Consider the following 27,971-nt stretch of genomic DNA (forward strand, 5'->3'; position numbering starts at 1 on the left):
CGTGTATTCATTCTTATGTGTGCCTTTTATCCTTTTATCTTTTCTTATATGTTCCTTTTATCTATTATTGTAATATTATATTTTATTATAATGTTATGTTTGGTGTGAAGCACTTTGTTAAACCCTCTGTTTTTATTATGTGCTATACACATAAAGTGGGTTGGATTGGATTTGTAATAGTTGGTATGCCTTTGAAACCAACGGTGCTAGTGAACTGCGAGCGCCGGAACCTCACAGCGGCAGAGAAACTGTGGAGCGCTACACCAATAGCGCCTCTTAAGCGCATAAAGTTGCGCCGCATTTGCGCTTCAATGCCATGCAATCTACCCACACTACCTTTGCGATCGACGTATTGGGCACCCCCGATCTACATGATCAATATACTTACTTTGTAGACGTTAGACAAGTCTTAACGAGGCCCACCTGTTGCAAGCTAATTGAACACAGGTGCAAGCATTAGCTGAGGCTGCACCTGCCTTGTTGATTGGCTGCCTGGTGGTAATATGTGCCAGTATTAAAAGGCTTCATTGCCAAGTGCTCTCCACCTGCAGTGAGTTAGATTTTACAGAATGAGAATCCTATGAGCACCTATCACAGCTGTATTGGTTGTCACAGCACCTGCTGATGCTCAAATAGTTGCGGCAAAGAAAGTTATCTCATCTCCTCACATTACCAGCAGTCATGTGCAACAGGATGATAGGCAAGAGAAAAGGCACTGGTGTTTACCTGGCTGCAGCTGTTATTCTGACGTGTTATTTTGCGCAAACTATAGACTGTTATCGTCTGAAGAAAACAGAAAGACGAGAAGGGAGAAAAGATGCCGATACAACAAATGGGTTCCAAGAGGGGACAATTGTTTTTGGGAGAGCTTTTGAAAAAGGGTCAGGACTTGATTCTCAAGTCACAGACGGGACCAAGAAGTCATCCTCAAACGCTTATGAGGAGGATGAAGGTGCTTATCAAGCAGACGCTGCAGGTAAAAATATTTTGATTACGTATTGAAGGGGTTGTTGTTTTGCTTGAATTGCTTTGCTTCTCTTTAAAGTACAAACTTTTGAAAAAAATAAAATATATATATTATATTTGCCTTCAGGCTGGATGGGCCCAACACAAGTCGCCAGTCCCAAAGACTCGTCATGGAAGAGCATGTCGCCCTCACTGCAGTGTGGTTCGGGCCAGTTGAAGTTCAGAGCGGTGGGATCAGGAATTTCTCAATTTGCGGTAGAACAAGGTAAATCAATAGCCATAATATCCTAAATGTAGACTTGATTTATCTCTACCAATGATATAGACACTGAACCTTTTTATCCCACAGGAAATGCACCTCCAATGCCTCTGTCCCAGGTCCCGTCTACCTGTGGCTACAGCGTGCAGAGGAACTCTCATGCACTTGTCATGTTGGTTCCCTATGATGGCTGCAACATGGTTCAAGAGGTAATGTGAAACTGATTTAAAGAGTGAGGAAGTGAGTCTAAAAATTCTATGGCTAGTGCTGTGAATTTGTATAACTATGAATGGTTTAACGAGAGCCAAAACAATTACATGTTTAATCTGCATCATATTGATCTCAAGCGAAAATGTGTTTTCAGCTTTTCAAATGCGAGTTGTTTTTCGCTTGCTTTCAAATGTACTGATTAACTATGTATTTTGGATGGGGACCGACATTCAAATATGTTGCATCATGATGATCTATTTAGAAAATATAGCATGAGATTCATCTTTTGCCTTGTACAGTCGGATTGTAACATTGACAGGTTTGTGTGATTCCTTGCTGTTTCTAATTGTATGTTTTTCTCCCAAAGGGTGGAAGTTATGTACTCCTGATGCGTTGGCAAGGAATTCCAGTCTCTCTCTGGTGTTCCAAACCTGCGGCACCTCCTGCTTCCATAACGACTTCCCCCAATCCCCCTGTAGTTCAGATGCCTCAATTCCCTCAAAAGCCTCAGAACCCTCAGATGCCTCAATTCCATCAGAACCCCCAGATTCCTCAGATGCCTCAGAACCCTCCGATGCCTCAGAACCCTCAATTCCATCAGAAGCCTGAATTCCATCAGAAGCCTGAATTCCATCAGAAGCCTGAATTCCATCAGAAGCCTGAATTCCATCAGAAGCCTGAATTCCCTCAGATGCCTCAGAACCCTCAGATGCCTCAGAACCCTCAGATGCCTCAGAACCCTCAGATGCCTCAGAACCCTCATATGCCTCAGAACCCTCATATGCCTCATATGCCTCAGAACCCTCATATGCCTCAGAACCCTCATATGCCTCATATGCCTCAGAACCCTCATATCCCTCAGAACCCTCATATGCCTCAATTCCCTCAGAACCCTCATATGCCTCAGAACCCTCATATGCCTCAGAACCCTCATATGCCTCAGAACCCTCATATGCCTCAGAACCCTCATATGCCTCAGAACCCTCATATGCCTCAGAACCCTCATATGCCTCAGAACCCTCATATGCCTCAGAACCCTCATATGCCTCAGAACCCTCATATTCCTCATATGCCTCAGAACCCTCATATGCCTCAGAACCCTCATATGCCTCATATGCCTCAGAACCCTCATATCCCTCAGAACCCTCATATGCCTCAATTCCCTCAGAACCCTCATATGCCTCAATTCCCTCAGAACCCTCATATGCCTCAGAACCCTCAGATGCCTCAGAACCCCCAGATTCCTCAGATGCCTCAGAACCCTCATATGCCTCAGAACCCTCATATGCCTCAGAACCCTCAGAACCCTCATATGCCTCAGAACCCTCATATCCCTCAGAACCCTCATATGCCTCAATTCCCTCAGAACCCTCAGATGCCTCAGAACCCCCAGATTCCTCATATGCCTCAGAACCCTCATATGCCTCAGAACCCTCAGAACCCTCATATGCCTCAGAACCCTCATATCCCTCAGAACCCTCATATGCTTCAATTCCCTCAGAACCCTCATATCCCTCAGAACCCTCATATGCCTCAATTCCCTCAGAACCCTCAGATGCCTCAGAACCCCCAGATTCCTCAGATGCCTCAAAACCCTCAGATAACTCAATTCCATCAGAAGCCTGAATTCCATCTGAAGCCTGAATTCCATCTGAAGCCTGAATTCCATCTGAAGCCTGAATTCCATCTGAAGCCTGAATTCCATCAGATGCCTCAGAACCCTCAGATGCCTCAGAACCCTCAGATGCCTCAGAACCCTCAGATGCCTCAATTCCCCCAGATGCCTCAGAACCCTCAGATGCCTCAGAACCCTCATATGCCTCAATTCCCTCATATGCCTCAGATGCCTCAGAACCCGCATATGCCTCAATTCCCTCATATGCCTCAGAACCCTCAGATGCCTCAATACGCTCAGATGCCGTTTCCACAATATATGCCGATGTATCCTCCCTTTAATCCTCTTTATCCAGCTACAAAGCCAAAACCTACTGCGGCAACAACACCAATTACAACTAAACCAAAGGCTAAAAATCCCTCATCGCAGCTTCCACCATCTTTGGCTTACTATCATCTTTACCCTATGATCCCTCCCTATCCCCAATATCCAACCACTCCAGCTACCACTGTGAAACCAGATCCCCCGCCCACTCCGGCACCCCATTCTCCTTTTCATCCCCATGTTCACTTGCCAATACCAATGCTGCCTCCTTTTCCTCCTCCACACTACCTTACTTAAACATTTCTAATAAAAGTTTTGAACAGACGCTTTCCAGTTTTTGCTTTTGTTAACCTTCAACTACTTTTATTCTAGGCTCTTCAAGAAGTCTCATTTGGTTTGTGAATGTGTGAACAGTCCATATTGAGAAAATGACATTTAATTTAAACAGAAAAGTTGTGCTGACAAATGAGTAACTTAAAGAGCACTCTTTAAACTCCTACATTTATCAATTCATGTTTGGAATTTGAAGCGTTGTCATAGTGTGGCTTTGTGTCCACATGGTGGCATCATTGCTCAACCATTTCTTAGTAGATTTTGAACATTTTGTATTCACGCTAGCTTTCCTTGTGTGAACAAGCTTTTAAAAGGGTTGTATTTTCAAAAATGTATTTCAGTCAAAGGTAAAGTTCCATCATGTCGTTTCCTAAAATACTTATCACCTGCTGTGTGAGGGACGCTGGCTAAACTCATTACATACACCAACTCTGAAATGGAGCATTTACAACTTTGGGCAGTTCTGCAAAACATTGAACCTTCAGCATTTGTCTCTTTTTGGTTTTGTAAACTGGAGTAAGCATTACTAAATATTTGGTCAAACACTAGGTCATAAGTGTTCAAACTACACATGTAGATTCTTTATTATAAAAGTAGCCTTCATACAACTAAAAATGACTTAACAGGTGAGATCCTTAATTATTCAAGTGAAATGTCAATGATAGAAGCAAAACCTTTTATCCTACAGGGTGTCCTTAACACCTGTGTATTGTTTCTTTTAAATCATGGATCTAACCATGAAATGACATCTCTGGTCCAAGTCAGGCTGGGACACTGATGCATGTTCACCATCCCGTTACCATCTGACTTTCCTTGATGGGAAGATAAATGTTTGCTAAATAAGGGAAAGCATTGCTATACATTATTGTGGGTCAATGTAGATTAACAAATCAAAATAGTCGGACTCTTCGCTTGCATTCATTGGTTTATCGAAATCAAACCGTATCATACATTACACAAAATTATGAAGAACCAAGAATCGGGGGATATTTTTATTTGAACTCTGAAAGGAGTCAATGGGCTTTGCATTCTCAAGCTTGTGCAAAGCTGTTTGTATGCTTTTGAATACAACTTGTATACCGCTTCGTGAATAAAGATTTGGGGGAAATAATTCATTTTTCGAGTTTTCCCGTTTCCTGTCAAGTCCGGGAAAATAACAATGGGGAATGTCTTATATTAAGAATACTTGAGGTGAGAACATCTTTTAAATATAATAGGTTAGCATTAAGGATGTGTTCACATTCTTGGTATATTTCCATGTTTTCTTTCCATTGTCTTTGGATATACTGCTGTTCTTATTTTTTATCCACACAACCCTCTAATCTACATTTAAAGTATTGGAGCAATATAGAAAATATGTTTTTCTATTTTATAAGTGTCCTAATTGCATCATGAGTTGTATTTAGTCTACTGTTATGTAAACATGATAGTAATTACTAAGAAGCTTATCGTAAAAATAATTTTATATTGAAAGATATTTTCCCTCTTAAGTAGGCTAAGTCAAAGAGAAACCCTGCAATGTGAGCAGAGTTGTGTTACTTCTATGAAATGTTTGGCCATCAACAATTATATTAGCCATGCCCAAATAAATACTGTATTGTTAAGTCTCTATCATTCTTGTGACTTCATTTTGCTTCAGCTGCTGCTGGTAGTCCCTAAAACCAAGAAAAAGACCACGCGAGATCGATCCTTCTCAGCGGTAGCCCCCAGGCTCTGGAACGACCTGCCCCCCCCTTTTCAAATTGTCGCCCACCCTCCAAACTTTTAAGTCCCGCCTAAAGACCCACCTCTTTTCCCTCGCTTTCGAGTCAGTCTGAGCTATGTTTTATTGATTGTTATGCTTTTATTGTCTGTCCATAGCCTTTATGTAACGTGTATTCATTCTTATGTGTGCCTTTTATCTTTTCTTATTTGATCTATTATTGTAATATTATATTTTATTATAATGTTATGTTTTGTGTGAAGCACTTTGTTAAACCCTCTGTTTTTATTATGTGCTATACAAATAAAGTGGGTTGGATTGGATTTGTAATAGTTGGTATGCCTTTGAAACCAACGGTGCTAGTGAACTGCGAGCGCCGGAACCTCACAGCGGCAGAGAAACTGTGGAGCGCTACACCAATAGCGCCTCTTAAGCGCATAAAGTTGCGCCGCATTTGCGCTTCAATGCCATGCAATCTACCCACACTACCTTTGCGATCGACGTATTGGGCACCCCCGATCTACATGATCAATATACTTACTTTGTAGACGTTAGACAAGTCTTAACGAGGCCCACTTGTTGCACGCTAATTGAACACAGGTGCAAGCATTAGCTGAGGCTGCACCTGCCTTGTTGATTGGCTGCCTGGTGGTAATATGTGCCAGTATTAAAAGGTTTCATTGCCAAGTGCTCTCCACCTGCAGTGAGTTAGATTTTACAGAATGAGAATCCTATGAGCACCTATCACAGCACCTGCTGATGCTCAAATAGTTGCGGCAAAGAAAGTTATCTCATCTCCTCACATTACCAGCAGTCATGTGCAACAGGATGATAGGCAAGAGAAAAGGCGCTGGTGTTTACCTGGCTGCAGCTGTTATTCTGACGTGTTATTTTGCGCAAACTATAGACTGTTATCGTCTGAAGAAAACAGAAAGACGAGAAGGGAGAGAAGAAGCCGATACAACAAATGGGTTCCAAGAGGGGACAATTGTTTTTGGGAGAGCTTTTGAAAAAGGGTCAGGACTTGATTCTCAAGTCACAGACGGGACCAAGAAGTCATCCTCAAACGCTTATGAGGAGGATGAAGGTGCTTATCAAGCAGACGCTGCAGGTAAAAATATTTTGATTACGTATTGAAGGGGTTGTTGTTTTGCTTGAATTGCTTTGCTTCTCTTTAAAGTACAAACTTTTGAAAAAAATAAAATATATATATTATATTTGCCTTCAGGCTGGATGGGCCCAACACAAGTCGCCAGTCCCAAAGACTCGTCATGGAAGAGCATGTCGCCCTCACTGCAGTGTGGTTCGGGCCAGTTGAAGTTCAGAGCGGTGGGATCAGGAATTTCTCAATTTGCGGTAGAACAAGGTAAATCAATAGCCATAATATCCTAAATGTAGACTTGATTTATCTCTACCAATGATATAGACACTGAACCTTTTTATCCCACAGGAAATGCACCTCCAATGCCTCTGTCCCAGGTCCCGTCTACCTGTGGCTACAGCGTGCAGAGGAACTCTCCTGCACTTGTCATGTTGGTTCCCTATGATGGCTGCAACGTGGTTCAAGAGGTAATGTGAAACTGATTTAAAGAGTGAGGAAGTGAGTCTAAAAATTTGATGGCTAGTGCTGTGAATTTGTATAATTATGAATGTTTTAACGAAAGTCAAAACAATTACATGTTTAATCTGCATCATATTGATCTCAAGCGAAAATGTGTTTTCAGCTTTTCAAATGCGAGTTGTCTTTCGCTTGCTTTCAAATGTACTGATTAACTATGTATTTTGGATGGGGACCGAAATTCAAATATGTTGCATCATGATGATCTATTTAGAAAATATAGCATGAGATTCATCTTTTGCCTTGTACAGTCGGATTGTAACATTGACAGGTTTGTGTGATTCCTTGCTGTTTCTAATTGTATGTTTTTCTCCCAAAGGGTGGAAGTTATGTACTCCTGATGCGTTGGCAAGGAATTCCAGTCTCTCTCTGGTGTTCCAAACCTGCCGCATCTCCTGCTTCCATAACGACTTCCCCCAATCCCCCTGTAGTTCAGATGCCTCAATTCCCTCAAAAGCCTCAGAACCCTCAGATGCCTCAGAACCCTCAGATGCCTCAATTCCATCAGAAGCCTGAATTCCATCAGAAGCCTGAATTCCATCAGAAGCCTCAGAACCCTCAGAACCCTCAATTCTATCAGATGCCTCAGAACCCTCAGATGCTTCAATTCCCTGAGATGCCTCAGAACCCTCAGAACCCTCAATTCTATCAGATGCCTCAGAACCCTCAGAACCCTCAATTCTATCAGAACCCTCAGATGCCTCAGAACCCTCAGATGCCTCAGAACCCTCAGAACCCTCAGATGCCTCAGAACCCTCAGATGCCTCAGAACCCTCATATGCCTCAGAACCCTCATATGCCTCAGAACCCTCAATTCCATCAGATGCCTCAATTCCCTGAGATGCCTCAGAACCCTCAGAACCCTCAATTCTATCAGATGCCTCAGAACCCTCAGATGCCTCAGAACCCTCAGATGCCTCAGAACCCTCAGATGCCTCAGAACCCTCAGATGCCTCAGAACCCTCAGATAACTCAGAACCCTCATATGCCTCAGAACCCTCAGATGCCTCAGAACCCTCAGATGCCTCAGAACCCTCAATTCCATCAGATGCCTCAATTCCCTGAGATGCCTCAGAAGCCTCAGAACCCTGAATTCCATCAGAACCCTGAATTCCCTCATATGCCTCAGATGCCTCAGATGCCTCAGAACCCTCAGATGCCTCAGATGCCTCAGATGCCGTTTCCACAATATATGCCGATGTATTCTCCCTTTAATCTTCTTTATCCAGCTACAAAGCCAAAACCTACTGCGGCAACAACACCAACTACAACTAAACCAAAGGCTAAAAATCCCTCATCGCAGCTTCCACCATCTTTGGCTTACTATCATCTTTACCCTATGATCCCTCCCTATCCCCAATATCCAACCACTCCAGCTACCACTGTGAAACCAGATCCCCCGCCCACTCCGGCACCCCATTCTCCTTTTCATCCCCATGTTCACTTGCCAATACCAATGCTGCCTCCTTTTCCTCCTCCACACTACCTTACTTAAACATTTCTAATAAAAGTTTTGAACAGACGCTTTCCAGTTTTTGCTTTTGTTAACCTTCAACTACTTTATTCTAGGCTCTTCAAGAAGTTTCATTTGGTTTGTGAATGTGTGAACAGTCCATATTGAGAATCATTTAATTTAAACAGAAAAGTTGTGCTGACAAATGATTAACTTAAAGAGCACTCTTTAAACTCCTACATTTATCAATTCAATTCATGTTTGGCATTTGAAGCGTTGTCATAGTATGGCTTTGTGTCCACATGGTGGCATCATTGCTCAACCATTTCTTAGTAGATTTTAAACTGGAACATTTTGTGTTCACACTAGCTTTCCTTATGTGAACAAGCTTCTGTTGGGGGTTGTATTTTCAAAAATCTAATTCCGTCAAAGGTAAAGTTCCATCATGTCGTTTCCTAAAATACTTATCACCTGCTGTGTGAAGGACGCTGGCTAAACTCATTACATACACCAACTCTGAAACGCAGCATTTATAACTTTGGGCAGTTCTGCAAAACATTGAATCTTCAGCATTTGTCTCTTTTTGGTTTTGTAAACTGGAGTAAGCATTACTAAATATTTGGTCAAACACTAGGTCAGTGTTCAAACTACACATGTAGATTCTTTATTATAAAAGTAGCCTTCATACAACTAAAAATGACTTGACAGGTGAGATCCTTAATTATTCAAGTAAAATGTCAACGATAGAAGCAAAACCTTTTATCCTACAGGGTGTCCTTAACACCTGTGTATTGTTTCTTTCAAATCATGGATCTAACCATGAAACGACATCTCTGGTCCAAGTCAGGCTGGGACACTGATGCATGTTCACCATCCCGTTACCATCTGACTTTCCTTGATGGGAAGATGAATATGTTTTCTAAATAAGGGAAAGCATTGCTATACATTATTGTGGGTCAATGTAGATTAACAAATCAAAATAGTCGGACTCTTCGCTTGCATTCATTGGTTTATCGAAATCAAACCGTATCATACATTACACAAAATTATGAAGAACCAAGAATCGGGGGATATTTTTATTTGAACTCTGAAAGGAGTCAATGGGCTTTGCATTCTCAAGCTTGTGCAAAGCTGTTTGTATGCTTTTGAATACAACTTGTATACCGCTTCGTGAATAAAGATTTGGGGGAAATAATTCATTTTTCGAGTTTTCCCGTTTCCTGTCAAGTCCGGGAAAATAACAATGGGGAATGTCTTATATTAAGAATACTTAAGGTGAGAACATCTTTTAAATATAATAGGTTAGCAATTAAGGAGCGCTACACCAATAGCGCCTCTTAAGCGCATAAAGTTGCGCCGCATTTGCGCTTCAATGCCATGCAATCTACCCACACTACCTTTGCGATCGATGTATTGGGCACCCCCGATCTACATGATCAATATACTTACTTTGTAGACGTTAGACAAGTCTTAACGAGGCCCACCTGTTGCAAGCTAATTGAACACAGGTGCAAGCATTAGCTGAGGCTGCACCTGCCTTGTTGATTGGCTTCCTGGTGGTAATATGTGCCAGTATTAAAAGGCTTCATTGCCAAGTGCTCTCCACCTGCAGTGAGTTAGATTTTACAGAATGAGAATCCATTACAGCTGTATTGGTTGTCACAGCACCTGCTGATGCTCAAATAGTTGCGCCAAAGAAAGTTATCTCATCTCCTCACATTACCAGCAGTCATGTGCAACAGGATGATACGCAAGAGAAAAGGCGCTGGTGTTTACCTGGCTGCAGCTGTTATTCTGATGTGTTATTTTGCGCAAACTATAGACTGTTATCGTCTGAAGAAAACAGAAAGACGAGAAGGGAGAGAAGATGCCGATACAACAAATGGGTTCCAAGAGGGGACAATTGTTTTCGGGAGAGCTTTTGAAAAAGGGTCAGGACTTGATTCTCAAGTCACAGACGGGACCAAGAAGTCATCCTCAAACGCTTATGAGGAGGATGAAGGTGCTTATCAAGCAGACGCTGCAGGTAAAAATATTTTGATTACGTATTGAAGGGTTTGTTATTTTGCTTGAATTGTTTTGCTTCTCTTTAAAGTACAAACTATTGAAAAAAAATATATATATATATATTGTATTCGCCTTCAGGCTGGATGGGCCCAACACAAGTCGCCAGTCCCAAAGACTCGTCATGGAAGAGCATGTCGCCCTCACTGCAGTGTGGTTCGAGCCAGTTGAAGTTCAGAGCGGTGGGATCAGGAATTTCACAATTTGCGGTAGAACAAGGTAAATCAATAGCCATAATATCCTAAATGTAGACTTGATTTATCTCTACCAATGATATAGACACTGAACCTTTTTATCCCACAGGAAATGCACCTCCAATGCCTCTGTCCCAGGTCCCGTCTACCTGTGGCTACAGCGTGCAGAGGAACTCTCATGCACTTGTCATGTTGGTTCCCTATGATGGCTGCAACATGGTTCAAGAGGTAATGTGAAACTGATTTAAAGAGTGAGGAAGTGAGTCTAAAAATTCGATGGCTAGTGCTGTGAATTTGTATAATTATGAATGGTTTAACGAGGGCCAAAAACAATTACATGTTTAATCTGCATCATATTGATCTCAAGCAAAAATGTGTTTTCAGCTTTTCAAATGCGAGTTGTCTTTCGCTTGCTTTCAAATGTACTGATTAACTATGTATTTTGGATGGGGACCGACATTCAAATATGTTGCATCATGATGATCTATTTAGAAAATATAGCATGAGATTCATCTTTTGCCTTGTACAGTCGGATTGTAACATTGACAGGTTTGTGTGATTCCTTGCTGTTTCTAATTGTATGTTTTTCTCCCAAAGGGTGGAAGTTATGTACTCCTGATGCGTTGGCAAGGAATTCCAGTCTCTCTCTGGTGTTCCAAACCTGCGGCACCTCCTGCTTCCATAACGACTTCCCCCAATCCCCCTGTAGTTCAGATGCCTCAAAAGCCTCAGAACCCTCAGAAGCCTGAATTCCATCAGAAGCCTGAATTCCATCAGAAGCCTGAATTCCATCAGAAGCCTGAATTCCATCAGAAGCCTGAATTCCCTCAGATGCCTCAGAACCCTCAGATGCCTCAGAACCCTCAGATGCCTCAGAACCCTCAGATGCCTCAGAACCCTCAGATGCCTCAATTCCATCTGATGCCTCAGAACCCTTATATGCCTCAGAACCCTCAGATGCCTCAATTCCATCTGATGCCTCAGAACCCTCAGAACCCTCAATTCCCTGAGATGCCTCAGAACCCTCAGAACCCTCAATTCTATCAGATGCCTCAGAACCCTCAGATGCTTCAATTCCCTGAGATGCCTCAGAACCCTCAGAACCCTCAATTCTATCAGATGCCTCAGAACCCTCAGAACCCTCAATTCTATCAGAACCCTCAGAACCCTCAGAACCCTCAGAACCCTCAGATGCCTCAGAACCCTCAGATGCCTCAGAACCCTCATATGCCTCAGAACCCTCATATGCCTCAGATGCCTCAGAACCCTCAATTCCCTGAGATGCCTCAGAACCCTCAGAACCCTCAATTCTATCAGATGCCTCAGAACCCTCAGAACCCTCAGATGCCTCAATTCCATCAGATGCCTCAGAACCCTCATATGCCTCAGAACCCTCATATGCCTCAGAACCCTCATATGCCTCAGAACCCTCATATGCCTCAGAACCCTCATATGCCTCAGAACCCTCATATGCCTCAGAACCCTCATATGCCTCAGAACCCTCATATGCCTCAGAACCCTCATATGCCTCAGAACCCTCATATGCCTCAATTCCCTCATATGCCTCAGAACCCTCATATGCCTCAGAACCCTCATATGCCTCAGAACCCTCATATGCTTCAGAACCCTCATATGCCTCAGATGCCTCAGAACCCTCAGATGCCGTTTCCACAATATATGCCGATGTATCCTCCCTTTAATCCTCTTTATCCAGCTACAAAGCCAAAACCTACTGCGGCAACAACACCAACTACAACTAAACCAAAGGCTACAAATCCCTCATCGCAGCTTCCACCATCTTTGGCTTACTATCATCTTTACCCTATGATCCCTCCCTATCCCCAATATCCAACCACTCCAGCTACCACTGTGAAACCAGATCCCCCGCCCACTCCGGCACCCCATTCTCCTTTTCATCCCCATGTTCACTTGCCAATACCAATGCTGCCTCCTTTTCCTCCTCCACACTACCTTACTTAAACATTTCTAATAAAAGTTTTGAACAGACGCTTTCCAGTTTTTGCTTTTGTTAACCTTCAACTACTTTATTCTAGGCTCTTCAAGAAGTCTCATTTGGTTTGTGAATGTGTGAACAGTCCATATTGAGAATCATTTAATTTAAACAGAAAAGTTGTGCTGACAAATGATTAACTTAAAGAGCACTCTTTAAACTCCTACATTTATCAATTCAATTCATGTTTGGCATTTGAAGCGTTGTCATAGTATGGCTTTGTGTCCACATGGTGGCATCATTGCTCAACCATTTCTTAGTAGATTTTAAACTGGAACATTTTGTGTTCACACTAGCTTTCCTTATGTGAACAAGCTTCTGTTGGGGGTTGTATTTTCAAAAATCTAATTCCGTCAAAGGTAAAGTTCCATCATGTCGTTTCCTAAAATACTTATCACCTGCTGTGTGAAGGACGCTGGCTAAACTCATTACATACACCAACTCTGAAACGCAGCATTTATAACTTTGGGCAGTTCTGCAAAACATTGAATCTTCAGCATTTGTCTCTTTTTGGTTTTGTAAACTGGAGTAAGCATTACTAAATATTTGGTCAAACACTAGGTCAGTGTTCAAACTACACATGTAGATTCTTTATTATAAAAGTAGCCTTCATACAACTAAAAATGACTTGACAGGTGAGATCCTTAATTATTCAAGTAAAATGTCAACGATAGAAGCAAAACCTTTTATCCTACAGGGTGTCCTTAACACCTGTGTATTGTTTCTTTCAAATCATGGATCTAACCATGAAACGACATCTCTGGTCCAAGTCAGGCTGGGACACTGATGCATGTTCACCATCCCGTTACCATCTGACTTTCCTTGATGGGAAGATGAATATGTTTTCTAAATAAGGGAAAGCATTGCTATACATTATTGTGGGTCAATGTAGATTAACAAATCAAAATAGTCGGACTCTTCGCTTGCATTCATTGGTTTATCGAAATCAAACCGTATCATACATTACACAAAATTATGAAGAACCAAGAATCGGGGGATATTTTTATTTGAACTCTGAAAGGAGTCAATGGGCTTTGCATTCTCAAGCTTGTGCAAAGCTGTTTGTATGCTTTTGAATACAACTTGTATACCGCTTCGTGAATAAAGATTTGGGGGAAATAATTCATTTTTCGAGTTTTCCCGTTTCCTGTCAAGTCCGGGAAAATAACAATGGGGAATGTCTTATATTAAGAATACTTAAGGTGAGAACATCTTTTAAATATAATAGGTTAGCAATTAAGGAGCGCTACACCAATAGCGCCTCTTAAGCGCATAAAGTTGCGCCGCATTTGCGCTTCAATGCCATGCAATCTACCCACACTACCTTTGCGATCGATGTATTGGGCACCCCCGATCTACATGATCAATATACTTACTTTGTAGACGTTAGACAAGTCTTAACGAGGCCCACCTGTTGCAAGCTAATTGAACACAGGTGCAAGCATTAGCTGAGGCTGCACCTGCCTTGTTGATTGGCTTCCTGGTGGTAATATGTGCCAGTATTAAAAGGCTTCATTGCCAAGTGCTCTCCACCTGCAGTGAGTTAGATTTTACAGAATGAGAATCCATTACAGCTGTATTGGTTGTCACAGCACCTGCTGATGCTCAAATAGTTGCGCCAAAGAAAGTTATCTCATCTCCTCACATTACCAGCAGTCATGTGCAACATGATGATAGGCAAGAGAAAAGGCGCTGGTGTTTACCTGGCTGCAGCTGTTATTCTGATGTGTTATTTTGCGCAAACTATAGACTGTTATCGTCTGAAGAAAACAGAAAGACGAGAAGGGAGAGAAGATGCCGATACAACAAATGGGTTCCAAGAGGGGACAATTGTTTTCGGGAGAGCTTTTGAAAAAGGGTCAGGACTTGATTCTCAAGTCACAGACGGGACCAAGAAGTCATCCTCAAACGCTTATGAGGAGGATGAAGGTGCTTATCAAGCAGACGCTGCAGGTAAAAATATTTTGATTACGTATTGAAGGGTTTGTTATTTTTGCTTGAATTGTTTTGCTTCTCTTTAAAGTACAAACTATTGAAAAAAAATATATATATATATATTGTATTCGCCTTCAGGCTGGATGGGCCCAACACAAGTCGCCAGTCCCAAAGACTCGTCATGGAAGAGCATGTCGCCCTCACTGCAGTGTGGTTCGAGCCAGTTGAAGTTCAGAGCGGTGGGATCAGGAATTTCACAATTTGCGGTAGAACAAGGTAAATCAATAGCCATAATATCCTAAATGTAGACTTGATTTATCTCTACCAATGATATAGACACTGAACCTTTTTATCCCACAGGAAATGCACCTCCAATGCCTCTGTCCCAGGTCCCGTCTACCTGTGGCTACAGCGTGCAGAGGAACTCTCATGCACTTGTCATGTTGGTTCCCTATGATGGCTGCAACATGGTTCAAGAGGTAATGTGAAACTGATTTAAAGAGTGAGGAAGTGAGTCTAAAAATTCGATGGCTAGTGCTGTGAATTTGTATAATTATGAATGGTTTAACGAGGGCCAAAAACAATTACATGTTTAATCTGCATCATATTGATCTCAAGCAAAAATGTGTTTTCAGCTTTTCAAATGCGAGTTGTCTTTCGCTTGCTTTCAAATGTACTGATTAACTATGTATTTTGGATGGGGACCGACATTCAAATATGTTGCATCATGATGATCTATTTAGAAAATATAGCATGAGATTCATCTTTTGCCTTGTACAGTCGGATTGTAACATTGACAGGTTTGTGTGATTCCTTGCTGTTTCTAATTGTATGTTTTTCTCCCAAAGGGTGGAAGTTATGTACTCCTGATGCGTTGGCAAGGAATTCCAGTCTCTCTCTGGTGTTCCAAACCTGCGGCACCTCCTGCTTCCATAACGACTTCCCCCAATCCCCCTGTAGTTCAGATGCCTCAAAAGCCTCAGAACCCTCAGAAGCCTGAATTCCATCAGAAGCCTGAATTCCATCAGAAGCCTGAATTCCATCAGAAGCCTGAATTCCCTCAGATGCCTCAGAACCCTCAGATGCCTCAGAACCCTCAGATGCCTCAATTCCATCTGATGCCTCAGAACCCTTATATGCCTCAGAACCCTCATATGCCTCAGAACCCTCAATTCCCTGAGATGCCTCAGAACCCTCAGAACCCTCAATTCTATCAGATGCCTCAGAACCCTCAGATGCTTCAATTCCCTGAGATGCCTCAGAACCCTCAGAACCCTCAATTCTATCAGATGCCTCAGAACCCTCAGAACCCTCAATTCTATCAGAACCCTCAGAACCCTCAGAACCCTCAGAACCCTCAGATGCCTCAGAACCCTCAGATGCCTCAGAAGCCTCAGAACCCTCAGATGCCTCAGAACCCTCAGATGCCTCAGAACCCTCAGATGCCTCAGAACCCTCAGATGCCTCAGAACCCTCAGATGCCTCAGAACCCTCAGATGCCTCAGAACCCTCAGATGCCTCAATTCCATCTGATGCCTCAGAACCCTTATATGCCTCAGAACCCTCATATGCCTCAGAACCCTCAATTCCCTGAGATGCCTCAGAACCCTCAGAACCCTCAATTCTATCAGATGCCTCAGAACCCTCAGATGCTTCAATTCCCTGAGATGCCTCAGAACCCTGAATTCTATCAGATGCCTCAGAACCCTCAGAACCCTCAATTCTATCAGAACCCTCAGAACCCTCAGAACCCTCAGAACCCTCAGATGCCTCAGAACCCTCATATGCCTCAGAACCCTCATATGCCTCAGAACCCTCATATGCCTCAGAACCCTCATATGCCTCAGATGCCTCAGAACCCTCAGAACCCTCAATTCTATCAGATGCCTCAGAACCCTCAGAACCCTCAGATGCCTCAATTCCATCAGATGCCTCAGAACCCTCATATGCCTCAGAACCCTCATATGCCTCAGAACCCTCATATGCCTCAGAACCCTCATATGCCTCAGAACCCTCATATGCCTCAGAACCCTCATATGCCTCAGAACCCTCATATGCCTCAGAACCCTCATATGCCTCAGAACCCTCATATGCCTCAGAACCCTCATATGCCTCAGAACCCTCATATGCCTCAGAACCCTCATATGCCTCAGAACCCTCATATGCTTCAGAACCCTCATATGCCTCAGATGCCTCAGAACCCTCAGATGCCGTTTCCACAATATATGCCGATGTATCCTCCCTTTAATCCTCTTTATCCAGCTACAAAGCCAAAACCTACTGCGGCAACAACACCAACTACAACTAAACCAAAGGCTACAAATCCCTCATCGCAGCTTCCACCATCTTTGGCTTACTATCATCTTTACCCTATGATCCCTCCCTATCCCCAATATCCAACCACTCCAGCTACCACTGTGAAACCAGATCCCCCGCCCACTCCGGCACCCCATTCTCCTTTTCATCCCCATGTTCACTTGCCAATACCAATGCTGCCTCCTTTTCCTCCACCACACTACCTTACTTAAACATTTCTAATAAAAGTTTTGAACAGACGCTTTCCAGTTTTTGCTTTTGTTAACCTTCAACTACTTTATTCTAGGCTCTTCAAGAAGTCTCATTTGGTTTGTGAATGTGTGAACAGTCCATATTGAGAATCATTTAATTTAAACAGAAAAGTTGTGCTGACAAATGATTAACTTAAAGAGCACTCTTTAAACTCCTACATTTATCAATTCAATTCATGTTTGGCATTTGAAGCGTTGTCATAGTATGGCTTTGTGTCCACATGGTGGCATCATTGCTCAACCATTTCTTAGTAGATTTTAAACTGGAACATTTTGTGTTCACACTAGCTTTCCTTATGTGAACAAGCTTCTGTTGGGGGTTGTATTTTCAAAAATCTAATTCCGTCAAAGGTAAAGTTCCATCATGTCGTTTCCTAAAATACTTATCACCTGCTGTGTGAAGGACGCTGGCTAAACTCATTACATACACCAACTCTGAAACGCAGCATTTATAACTTTGGGCAGTTCTGCAAAACATTGAATCTTCAGCATTTGTCTCTTTTTGGTTTTGTAAACTGGAGTAAGCATTACTAAATATTTGGTCAAACACTAGGTCAGTGTTCAAACTACACATGTAGATTCTTTATTATAAAAGTAGCCTTCATACAACTAAAAATGACTTGACAGGTGAGATCCTTAATTATTCAAGTAAAATGTCAACGATAGAAGCAAAACCTTTTATCCTACAGGGTGTCCTTAACACCTGTGTATTGTTTCTTTCAAATCATGGATCTAACCATGAAACGACATCTCTGGTCCAAGTCAGGCTGGGACACTGATGCATGTTCACCATCCCGTTACCATCTGACTTTCCTTGATGGGAAGATGAATATGTTTTCTAAATAAGGGAAAGCATTGCTATACATTATTGTGGGTCAATGTAGATTAACAAATCAAAATAGTCGGACTCTTCGCTTGCATTCATTGGTTTATCGAAATCAAACCGTATCATACATTACACAAAATTATGAAGAACCAAGAATCGGGGGATATTTTTATTTGAACTCTGAAAGGAGTCAATGGGCTTTGCATTCTCAAGCTTGTGCAAAGCTGTTTGAATGCTTTTGAATACAACTTGTATACCGCTTCGTGAATAAAGATTTGGGGGAAATAATTCATTTTTCGAGTTTTCCCGTTTCCTGTCAAGTCCGGGAAAATAACAATGGGGAATGTCTTATATTAAGAATACTTAAGGTGAGAACGTCTTTTAAATATAATAGGTTAGCAATTAAGGAGCGCTACACCAATAGCGCCTCTTAAGCGCATAAAGTTGCGCCGCATTTGCGCTTCAATGCCATGCAATCTACCCACACTACCTTTGCGATCGACGTATTGGGCACCCCCGATCTACTTGATCAATATACTTACTTTGTAGACGTTAGACAAGTCTTAACGAGGCCCACCTGTTGCAAGCTAATTGAACACAGGTGCAAGCATTAGCTGAGGCTGCACCTGCCTTGTTGATTGGCTGCCTGGTGGTAATATGTGCCAGTATTAAAAGGCTTCATTGCCAAGTGCTCTCCACCTGCAGTGAGTTAGATTTTACAGAATGAGAATCGATTACAGCTGTATTGGTTGTCACAGCACCTGCTGATGCTCAAATAGTTGCGGCAAAGAAAGTTATCTCATCTCCTCACATTACCAGCAGTCATGTGCAACAGGATGATACGCAAGAGAAAAGGCGCTGGTGTTTACCTGGCTGCAGCTGTTATTCTGATGTGTTATTTTGCGCAAACTATAGACTGTTATCGTCTGAAGAAAACAGAAAGACGAGAAGGGAGAGAAGATGCCGATACAACAAATGGGTTCCAAGAGGGGACAATTGTTTTCGGGAGAGCTTTTGAAAAAGGGTCAGGACTTGATTCTCAAGTCACAGACGGGACCAAGAAGTCATCCTCAAACGCTTATGAGGAGGATGAAGGTGCTTATCAAGCAGACGCTGCAGGTAAAAATATTTTGATTACGTATTGAAGGGTTTGTTATTTTGCTTGAATTGTTTTGCTTCTCTTTAAAGTACAAACTATTGAAAAAAAATATATATATATATATTGTATTCGCCTTCAGGCTGGATGGGCCCAACACAAGTCGCCAGTCCCAAAGACTCGTCATGGAAGAGCATGTCGCCCTCACTGCAGTGTGGTTCGAGCCAGTTGAAGTTCAGAGCGGTGGGATCAGGAATTTCACAATTTGCGGTAGAACAAGGTAAATCAATAGCCATAATATCCTAAATGTAGACTTGATTTATCTCTACCAATGATATAGACACTGAACCTTTTTATCCCACAGGAAATGCACCTCCAATGCCTCTGTCCCAGGTCCCGTCTACCTGTGGCTACAGCGTGCAGAGGAACTCTCATGCACTTGTCATGTTGGTTCCCTATGATGGCTGCAACATGGTTCAAGAGGTAATGTGAAACTGATTTAAAGAGTGAGGAAGTGAGTCTAAAAATTCGATGGCTAGTGCTGTGAATTTGTATAATTATGAATGGTTTAACGAGGGCCAAAAACAATTACATGTTTAATCTGCATCATATTGATCTCAAGCAAAAATGTGTTTTCAGCTTTTCAAATGCGAGTTGTCTTTCGCTTGCTTTCAAATGTACTGATTAACTATGTATTTTGGATGGGGACCGACATTCAAATATGTTGCATCATCCATCCATCCATCCATCTTCTCCCGCTTATCCGTGGTCGGGTCGCGGAGGTAGCAGTTCCAGCAGAGAGCCCCAAACTTTCTTTTCCCTGGCCACATCAACCAGCTCTGACTGGGGGATCCCAAGGCGCTCCCAGGCCAGAGAAGAGATATAATCCCTCCATCTGGTTCTAGGTCTACCCCTTGGTCTCTTCCCAGCTGGACGTGCCTGGAACACCTCCCTAGGGAGGCGCCCAGGTGGCATCCTAACTAGGTGCCCGAACCACCTCAACTGGCTCCTTTCGACGCGAAGGAGGAGCGGTTCAACTCCGAGTCCCTCCCGGATGACCGAACTTCTCACCTTATCCCTAAGGGAGACACCAGCCACCCTGCGGAGAAAACCCATCTCGGCCGCTTGTACCCGCGATCTTGTTCTTTCGGTCATGACCCATCCTTCATGACCATAGGTGAGGGTAGGAACGAAAATGGCCCGGTAGACAGAGAGCTTTGCCTTTTGGCTCAGCTCCCTTTTCGTCACAACGGTGCGGTAAAGAGACTGCAGTACCGCTCCCGCTGCTCCGATTCTCCGACCCATCTCACGCTCCATTGTTCCCTCACTCGAGAACAAGACCCCGAGATACTTGAACTCCTTCACTTGGGGTAAGGACTCATTCCCTACTTGGAGTGGACAGTCCATCGGTTTCCTGCTGAGAACCATGGCCTCAGATTTGGAGGTGCTGATCCTCATCCCAGCCGCTTCACACTCGGTTGCGAACCGATCCAGTGAGTGCTGAAGGTCGCAGACCGATGAAGCCATCAGAACCACATCATCTGCAAAAAGCAGTGGTGCAATCCTTAGTCCACCGAACTGCAGACCCCCTCCCCCACGACTACGCCTCGAAATCCGATCCATGTATATTACAAACAGGATTGGTGACAAAGCGCAGCCCTGGCGGAGGCCAACCCTCACCTGAAATGGGTCCGACTTACTGCCGAGGACCCGGACACAGCTCTCGCTTTGGGAGTACAGAGATTGGATGGCCCTGAGTAGAGACCCCCTCACCCCATACTCCCGCAGCACCTCCCACAGTGACTCCCTTGGAACCCGGTCATATGCCTTCTCCAAGTCTACAAAACACATGTAGACTGGATAAGCATACTCCCAGGCACCCTCCAGGATCCTTGCGAGAGTAAAAAGCTGATCCGTCGTTCCACGACCAGGACGGAATCCGCATTGTTCCTCCTCAATCTGAGGTTCGACAATCGGCCTGACCCTCCTTTCGAGTACCTTAGAGTAAACTTTCCCGGGGAGGCTGAGTAGTGTGATGCCTCGGTAATTGGCACACACCCTCTGATCCCCCTTTTTGAAAAGGGGAACCACCACTCCGGTCTGCCACTCCTTCGGTACTGTTTCCGACTTCCACGCAACGTTGATGAGACGTGTCAACCATGACAGTCCCTCAACACCCAGAGCCTTCAGCATTTCTGGGCGGATCTCATCCACCCCCGGGGCTTTGCCACTGTGAAGTTGTTTGACGACCTCAGTGACCTCCCCCCGGGAGATTGGTGTCGATCCCCCTTCATACTCCAGCTCTGCCTCTAACATAGAGGGCGGAGTTGTCGGGTTCAGGAGTTCCTCAAAGTGCTCCTTCCAACGCCCTAACACTCCATCAGTTGAGGTCAACAACGTCCCATCCTTACTGTACACAGCTTGGATGGTTCCCTGCTTCCCCCTCCTGAGGTGTCGGACAGTTTTCCAGAACAACTTTGGTGCCGCCCGAAAGTCTTTTTCCATGTCTTCTCCGAACTTCTCCCACACCCGCTGCTTTGCCTCGGCCACGGCTGAGGCTGCTGCCCTTCGGGCCTGTCGGTACCTTGCAACTGCCTCGGGAGTCCCCCGGGATAACAAATCCCTGAAGGCCTCCTTCTTCAGTCGGACGGCTTCCCTGACCACCGGTGTCCACCAGGAGGTTCGAGGGTTACCGCCCCTTGAGGCACCTAGGACCTTGAGACCACAGCTCCCCGCCGCGGCTTCGGCAATAGAGGCTTTGAACACCGACCACTCTGGTTCAATGTCCCCAACCTCCACAGGAATGCCCGAAAAGCTCCGCCGGAGGTGTGAGTTGAAGGCCTCCTGAACTTGGGCCTCCTCCAGACGTTCCCAGTTCACCCGAACTACACGTTTGGGCTTACCAGGTCTATCCAAAGGCTTCCCCCGCCACTCGACCCAACTCACCACCAGATGGTGATCAGTTGACAACTCCGCCCCTCTCTTTACCCGAGTGTCCAAAACATACGGCCTCAGGTCCGATGATACGATAACCAAATCGATCATGGACCTTCTGCCTAGGGTGCTCTGGTACCACGTACACTTATGAGCATCCTTATGTTCGAACATGGTGTTTGTTATGGCCAATCCATGACTAGCACAGAAGTCCAGTAACAAACCACCACTCCGGTTCAGATCAGGGGGGCCGTTCCTCCCAATCACTCCCCTCCAAGTGTCTCCATCATTGCCCACATGTGCGTTGAAGTCTCCCAGCAAGATTAAAGAGTCCCCTTCAGGAGCCCCATACAGGACTCTTTCCAGGGTCTCCAAGAAGGCCGTATACTCTGAACTGCTGTTGGGTGCATAAGCACACACAACAGTCAGAGTTTTCCCCCCCATAACCCGCAGGCGTAGGGAGGCAACCCTCTCGTCCACTGGGGTAGACTCCAACAACGAAGCACCCAACCGGGAACTTGTGAGTATCCCCACACCCGCCCGGCGCCTCACACCTTGAGCAACTCCGGAGAAGAATAGAGTCCAACCCCTATCCAGAAGTAAGGTTCCAGAGCCGACGCTGTGCGTAGAGGTGAGCCCAACCAGATCCAACTGGTAACGCTCCACCTCCCGCACAAGCTCCGACTCCTTCCCTCCCAGAGAGGTGACGTTCCACGTCCCCAAAGCCAGCTTCTGTCGCCCGGGTCTGGTCCGTCGAGACCCTCTGCCTTCACTGCCACCCTTCTGGCAGCGCACCCGACCCCATTGCTGTTTCCCGTAGGTGGTGGGCCCGCGGGACGGAGAAGCGGAGGTGTTGCCCACGTTGCCTTTTCGGGCTGTGCCCGGCCGGGCTCCGTGGCAAGCCCGGCCACCAGACGCTCGCCGACGAGTCCTCCTTCTGGGCCTGGCTCCAGAAGGGGACCCCGGGCTTCCTCCGGGCCGGGTATCCTCACTTCGTGTGTCGTCTTTCATGAGGTCTTTTGAACCAATCTTAGTCTGGCCCCTTGCCTGAGACCAATTTGCCATGGGAGACCCTACCAGGAACACAAGGTTCCAGACAACACAGCCCCCAGGTTCATCAGGGCACACAAACCTCTCTACCACGGTAAGGTGCTGGTTCTTCAGAGAGGATGTTGCATCATGATGATCTATTTAGAAAATATAGCATGAGATTCATCTTTTGCCTTGTACAGTCGGATTGTAACATTGACAGGTTTGTGTGATTCCTTGCTGTTTCTAATTGTATGTTTTTCTCCCAAAGGGTGGAAGTTATGTACTCCTGATGCGTTGGCAAGGAATTCCAGTCTCTCTCTGGTGTTCCAAACCTGCGGCACCTCCTGCTTCCATAACGACTTCCCCCAATCCCCCTGTAGTTCAGATGCCTCAATTCCCTCAAAAGCCTCAGAACCCTCAGAAGCCTGAATTCCATCAGAAGCCTGAATTCCATCAGAAGCCTGAATTCCATCAGAAGCCTGAATTCCCTCAGATGCCTCAGATGCCTCAGAACCCTCAGATGCCTCAGAACCCTCAGATGCCTCAGAACCCTCAGATGCCTCAGAACCCTCATATGCCTCAGAACCCTCAATTCCCTGAGATGCCTCAGAACCCTCAGAACCCTCAATTCTATCAGATGCCTCAGAACCCTCAGATGCTTCAATTCCCTGAGATGCCTCAGAACCCTCAGAACCCTCAATTCTATCAGATGCCTCAGAACCCTCAGAACCCTCAATTCTATCAGAACCCTCAGAACCCTCAGAACCCTCAGATGCCTCAGAACCCTCATATGCCTCAGAACCCTCATATGCCTCAGATGCCTCAGAACCCTCAATTCCCTGAGATGCCTCAGAACCCTCAGAACCCTCAATTATATCAGATGCCTCAGAACCCTCAGAACCCTCAGATGCCTCAATTCCATCAGATGCCTCAGAACCCTCATATGCCTCAGAACCCTCATATGCCTCAGAACCCTCATATGCCTCAGAACCCTCATATGCCTCAGAACCCTCATATGCCTCAATTCCCTCATATGCCTCAATTCCCTCATATGCCTCAATTCCCTCATATGCCTCAGAACCCTCATATGCCTCAGAACCCTCATATGCCTCAGAACCCTCATATGCCTCAGAACCCTCATATGCTTCAGAACCCTCATATGCCTCAGATGCCTCAGAACCCTCAGATGCCGTTTCCACAATATATGCCGATGTATCCTCCCTTTAATCCTCTTTATCCAGCTACAAAGCCAAAACCTACTGCGGCAACAACACCAACTACAACTAAACCAAAGGCTACAAATCCCTCATCGCAGCTTCCACCATCTTTGGCTTACTATCATCTTTACCCTATGATCCCTCCCTATCCCCAATATCCAACCACTCCAGCTACCACTGTGAAACCAGATCCCCCGCCCACTCCGGCACCCCATTCTCCTTTTCATCCCCATGTTCACTTGCCAATACCAATGCTGCCTCCTTTTCCTCCACCACACTACCTTACTTAAACATTTCTAATAAAAGTTTTGAACAGACGCTTTCCAGTTTTTGCTTTTGTTAACCTTCAACTACTTTATTCTAGGCTCTTCAAGAAGTCTCATTTGGTTTGTGAATGTGTGAACAGTCCATATTGAGAATCATTTAATTTAAACAGAAAAGTTGTGCTGACAAATGATTAACTTAAAGAGCACTCTTTAAACTCCTACATTTATCAATTCAATTCATGTTTGGCATTTGAAGCGTTGTCATAGTATGGCTTTGTGTCCACATGGTGGCATCATTGCTCAACCATTTCTTAGTAGATTTTAAACTGGAACATTTTGTGTTCACACTAGCTTTCCTTATGTGAACAAGCTTCTGTTGGGGGTTGTATTTTCAAAAATCTAATTCCGTCAAAGGTAAAGTTCCATCATGTCGTTTCCTAAAATACTTATCACCTGCTGTGTGAAGGACGCTGGCTAAACTCATTACATACACCAACTCTGAAACGCAGCATTTATAACTTTGGGCAGTTCTGCAAAACATTGAATCTTCAGCATTTGTCTCTTTTTGGTTTTGTAAACTGGAGTAAGCATTACTAAATATTTGGTCAAACACTAGGTCAGTGTTCAAACTACACATGTAGATTCTTTATTATAAAAGTAGCCTTCATACAATTAAAAATGACTTGACAGGTGAGATCCTTAATTATTCAAGTAAAATGTCAACGATAGAAGCAAAACCTTTTATCCTACAGGGTGTCCTTAACACCTGTGTATTGTTTCTTTCAAATCATGGATCTAACCATGAAACGACATCTCTGGTCCAAGTCAGGCTGGGACACTGATGCATGTTCACCATCCCGTTACCATCTGACTTTCCTTGATGGGAAGATGAATATGTTTTCTAAATAAGGGAAAGCATTGCTATACATTATTGTGGGTCAATGTAGATTAACAAATCAAAATAGTCGGACTCTTCGCTTGAATTCATTGGTTTATCGAAATCAAACCGTATCATACATTACACAAAATTATGAAGAACCAAGAATCGGGGGATATTTTTATTTGAACTCTGAAAGGAGTCAATGGGCTTTGCATTCTCAAGCTTGTGCAAAGCTGTTTGTATGCTTTTGAATACAACTTGTATACCGCTTCGTGAATAAAGATTTGGGGGAAATAATTCATTTTTCGAGTTTTCCCGTTTCCTGTCAAGTCCGGGAAAATAACAATGGGGAATGTCTTATATTAAGAATACTTAAGGTGAGAACGTCTTTTAAATATAATAGGTTAGCAATTAAGGAGCGCTACACCAATAGCGCCTCTTAAGCGCATAAAGTTGCGCCGCATTTGCGCTTCAATGCCATGCAATCTACCCACACTACCTTTGCGATCGACGTATTGGGCACCCCCGATCTACTTGATCAATATACTTACTTTGTAGACGTTAGACAAGTCTTAACGAGGCCCACCTGTTGCAAGCTAATTGAACACAGGTGCAAGCATTAGCTGAGGCTGCACCTGCCTTGTTGATTGGCTGCCTGGTGGTAATATGTGCCAGTATTAAAAGGCTTCATTGCCAAGTGCTCTCCACCTGCAGTGAGTTAGATTTTACAGAATGAGAATCGATTACAGCTGTATTGGTTGTCACAGCACCTGCTGATGCTCAAATAGTTGCGGCAAAGAAAGTTATCTCATCTCCTCACATTACCAGCAGTCATGTGCAACAGGATGATACGCAAGAGAAAAGGCGCTGGTGTTTACCTGGCTGCAGCTGTTATTCTGATGTGTTATTTTGCGCAAACTATAGACTGTTATCGTCTGAAGAAAACAGAAAGACGAGAAGGGAGAGAAGATGCCGATACAACAAATGGGTTCCAAGAGGGGACAATTGTTTTCGGGAGAGCTTTTGAAAAAGGGTCAGGACTTGATTCTCAAGTCACAGACGGGACCAAGAAGTCATCCTCAAACGCTTATGAGGAGGATGAAGGTGCTTATCAAGCAGACGCTGCAGGTAAAAATATTTTGATTACGTATTGAAGGGTTTGTTATTTTGCTTGAATTGTTTTGCTTCTCTTTAAAGTACAAACTATTGAAAAAAAAAATATATATATATATATATATATTGTATTCGCCTTCAGGCTGGATGGGCCCAACACAAGTCGCCAGTCCCAAAGACTCGTCATGGAAGAGCATGTCGCCCTCACTGCAGTGTGGTTCGAGCCAGTTGAAGTTCAGAGCGGTGGGATCAGGAATTTCACAATTTGCGGTAGAACAAGGTAAATCAATAGCCATAATATCCTAAATGTAGACTTGATTTATCTCTACCAATGATATAGACACTGAACCTTTTTATCCCACAGGAAATGCACCTCCAATGCCTCTGTCCCAGGTCCCGTCTACCTGTGGCTACAGCGTGCAGAGGAACTCTCATGCACTTGTCATGTTGGTTCCCTATGATGGCTGCAACATGGTTCAAGAGGTAATGTGAAACTGATTTAAAGAGTGAGGAAGTGAGTCTAAAAATTCGATGGCTAGTGCTGTGAATTTGTATAATTATGAATGGTTTAACGAGAGCCAAAAACAATTACATGTTTAATCTGCATCATATTGATCTCAAGCAAAAATGTGTTTTCAGCTTTTCAAATGCGAGTTGTCTTTCGCTTGCTTTCAAATGTACTGATTAACTATGTATTTTGGATGGGGACCGACATTCAAATATGTTGCATCATGATGATCTATTTAGAAAATATAGCATGAGATTCATCTTTTGCCTTGTACAGTCGGATTGTAACATTGACAGGTTTGTGTGATTCCTTGCTGTTTCTAATTGTATGTTTTTCTCCCAAAGGGTGGAAGTTATGTACTCCTGATGCGTTGGCAAGGAATTCCAGTCTCTCTCTGGTGTTCCAAACCTGCGGCACCTCCTGCTTCCATAACGACTTCCCCCAATCCCCCTGTAGTTCAGATGCCTCAATTCCCTCAAAAGCCTCAGAACCCTCAGATGCCTGAATTCCATCAGAAGCCTGAATTCCATCAGAAGCCTGAATTCCATCAGAAGCCTGAATTCCCTCAGATGCCTCAGAACCCTCAGATGCCTCAGAACCCTCAGATGCCTCAGAACCCTCAGATGCCTCAGAACCCTCAGATGCCTCAGAACCCTCAGATGCCTCAGAACCCTCAGATGCCTCAATTCCATCTGATGCCTCAGAACCCTTATATGCCTCAGAACCCTCATATGCCTCAGAACCCTCATATGCCTCAATTCCATCTGATGCCTCAGAACCCTCAGAACCCTCAGAACCCTCAGAACCCTCAGATGCCTCAGAACCCTCAGATGCCTCAGAACCCTCAG

The 27,971-nt window shown here is 44.2% G+C and overlaps 4 protein-coding genes across 5 annotated transcripts; all 4 read left to right on the forward strand.

Moving 5' to 3' along the window:
- The first annotated feature begins 6,102 nt into the window (after nt 1-6,102).
- On the forward strand, nt 6,103-12,745 carry LOC307047290 (uncharacterized protein). Of its 2 annotated transcripts, none has more exons than XM_079694201.1 (4): nt 6,103-6,520; nt 6,638-6,775; nt 6,860-6,978; nt 11,336-12,745. In XM_079694201.1, the coding sequence occupies exons 1-4, from the start codon at nt 6,226-6,228 to the stop codon at nt 12,716-12,718; spliced, it is 1,935 nt and encodes a 644-aa protein (XP_079550327.1). In that variant the 5' UTR covers nt 6,103-6,225; the 3' UTR covers nt 12,719-12,745. The 2 variants fall into 2 exon arrangements, with proteins under 2 accessions (XP_079550327.1, XP_079550326.1); XM_079694200.1 differs by lacking the exons at nt 6,103-6,520; nt 6,638-6,775; nt 6,860-6,978 and adding exons at nt 10,069-10,506; nt 10,626-10,763; nt 10,848-10,966.
- A 1,528-nt stretch (nt 12,746-14,273) lies between these two features.
- On the forward strand, nt 14,274-17,240 carry LOC307047283 (uncharacterized protein). The gene is made up of 4 exons (XM_079694186.1): nt 14,274-14,702; nt 14,823-14,960; nt 15,045-15,163; nt 15,533-17,240. The coding sequence occupies exons 1-4, from the start codon at nt 14,408-14,410 to the stop codon at nt 17,210-17,212; spliced, it is 2,232 nt and encodes a 743-aa protein (XP_079550312.1). The 5' UTR covers nt 14,274-14,407; the 3' UTR covers nt 17,213-17,240.
- A 1,527-nt stretch (nt 17,241-18,767) lies between these two features.
- LOC307013458 (uncharacterized protein) lies at nt 18,768-24,426 on the forward strand (the record flags this gene model as incomplete). The annotated part of the gene is made up of 5 exons (XM_079640856.1): nt 18,768-19,196; nt 19,316-19,453; nt 19,538-19,656; nt 23,408-23,679; nt 24,381-24,426. Exons 1-5 carry the CDS (start codon nt 18,902-18,904, stop codon nt 24,424-24,426), a joined length of 870 nt encoding a protein of 289 aa, XP_079496982.1. The 5' UTR covers nt 18,768-18,901.
- Nucleotides 24,427-26,213: 1,787 nt separating this feature from the next.
- On the forward strand, nt 26,214-27,891 carry LOC307013459 (uncharacterized protein; the record flags this gene model as incomplete). The annotated part of the gene is made up of 5 exons (XM_079640857.1): nt 26,214-26,630; nt 26,758-26,895; nt 26,980-27,098; nt 27,468-27,802; nt 27,864-27,891. Exons 1-5 carry the CDS (start codon nt 26,336-26,338, stop codon nt 27,889-27,891), a joined length of 915 nt encoding a protein of 304 aa, XP_079496983.1. The 5' UTR covers nt 26,214-26,335.
- Between the last annotated feature and the right edge of the window lie 80 nt (nt 27,892-27,971).

The sequence above is a fragment of the Notothenia rossii genome, assembly GCF_949606895.1.
Source record: "Notothenia rossii genome assembly, chromosome: 7".
Taxonomy (NCBI): Eukaryota; Metazoa; Chordata; class Actinopteri; order Perciformes; family Nototheniidae; genus Notothenia; species Notothenia rossii.

Bases quoted from the DNA above. Each gene is read 5' to 3' on its own strand.
- LOC307047283 (XM_079694186.1), top strand. From the start codon at position 14,408: ATGTGCAACATGATGATAGGCAAGAGAAAAGGCGCTGGTGTTTACCTG. The intron at 14,961-15,044 runs GTAAATCAATAG...TTTATCCCACAG, and splicing joins ACAATTTGCGGTAGAACAAG to GAAATGCACCTCCAATGCCT. The intron at 15,164-15,532 runs GTAATGTGAAAC...TTTCTCCCAAAG, and splicing joins GCTGCAACATGGTTCAAGAG to GGTGGAAGTTATGTACTCCT.
- LOC307047290 (XM_079694201.1), top strand. From the start codon at position 6,226: ATGTGCAACAGGATGATAGGCAAGAGAAAAGGCGCTGGTGTTTACCTG. The intron at 6,521-6,637 runs GTAAAAATATTT...ATTTGCCTTCAG, and splicing joins TTATCAAGCAGACGCTGCAG to GCTGGATGGGCCCAACACAA. The intron at 6,776-6,859 runs GTAAATCAATAG...TTTATCCCACAG, and splicing joins TCAATTTGCGGTAGAACAAG to GAAATGCACCTCCAATGCCT.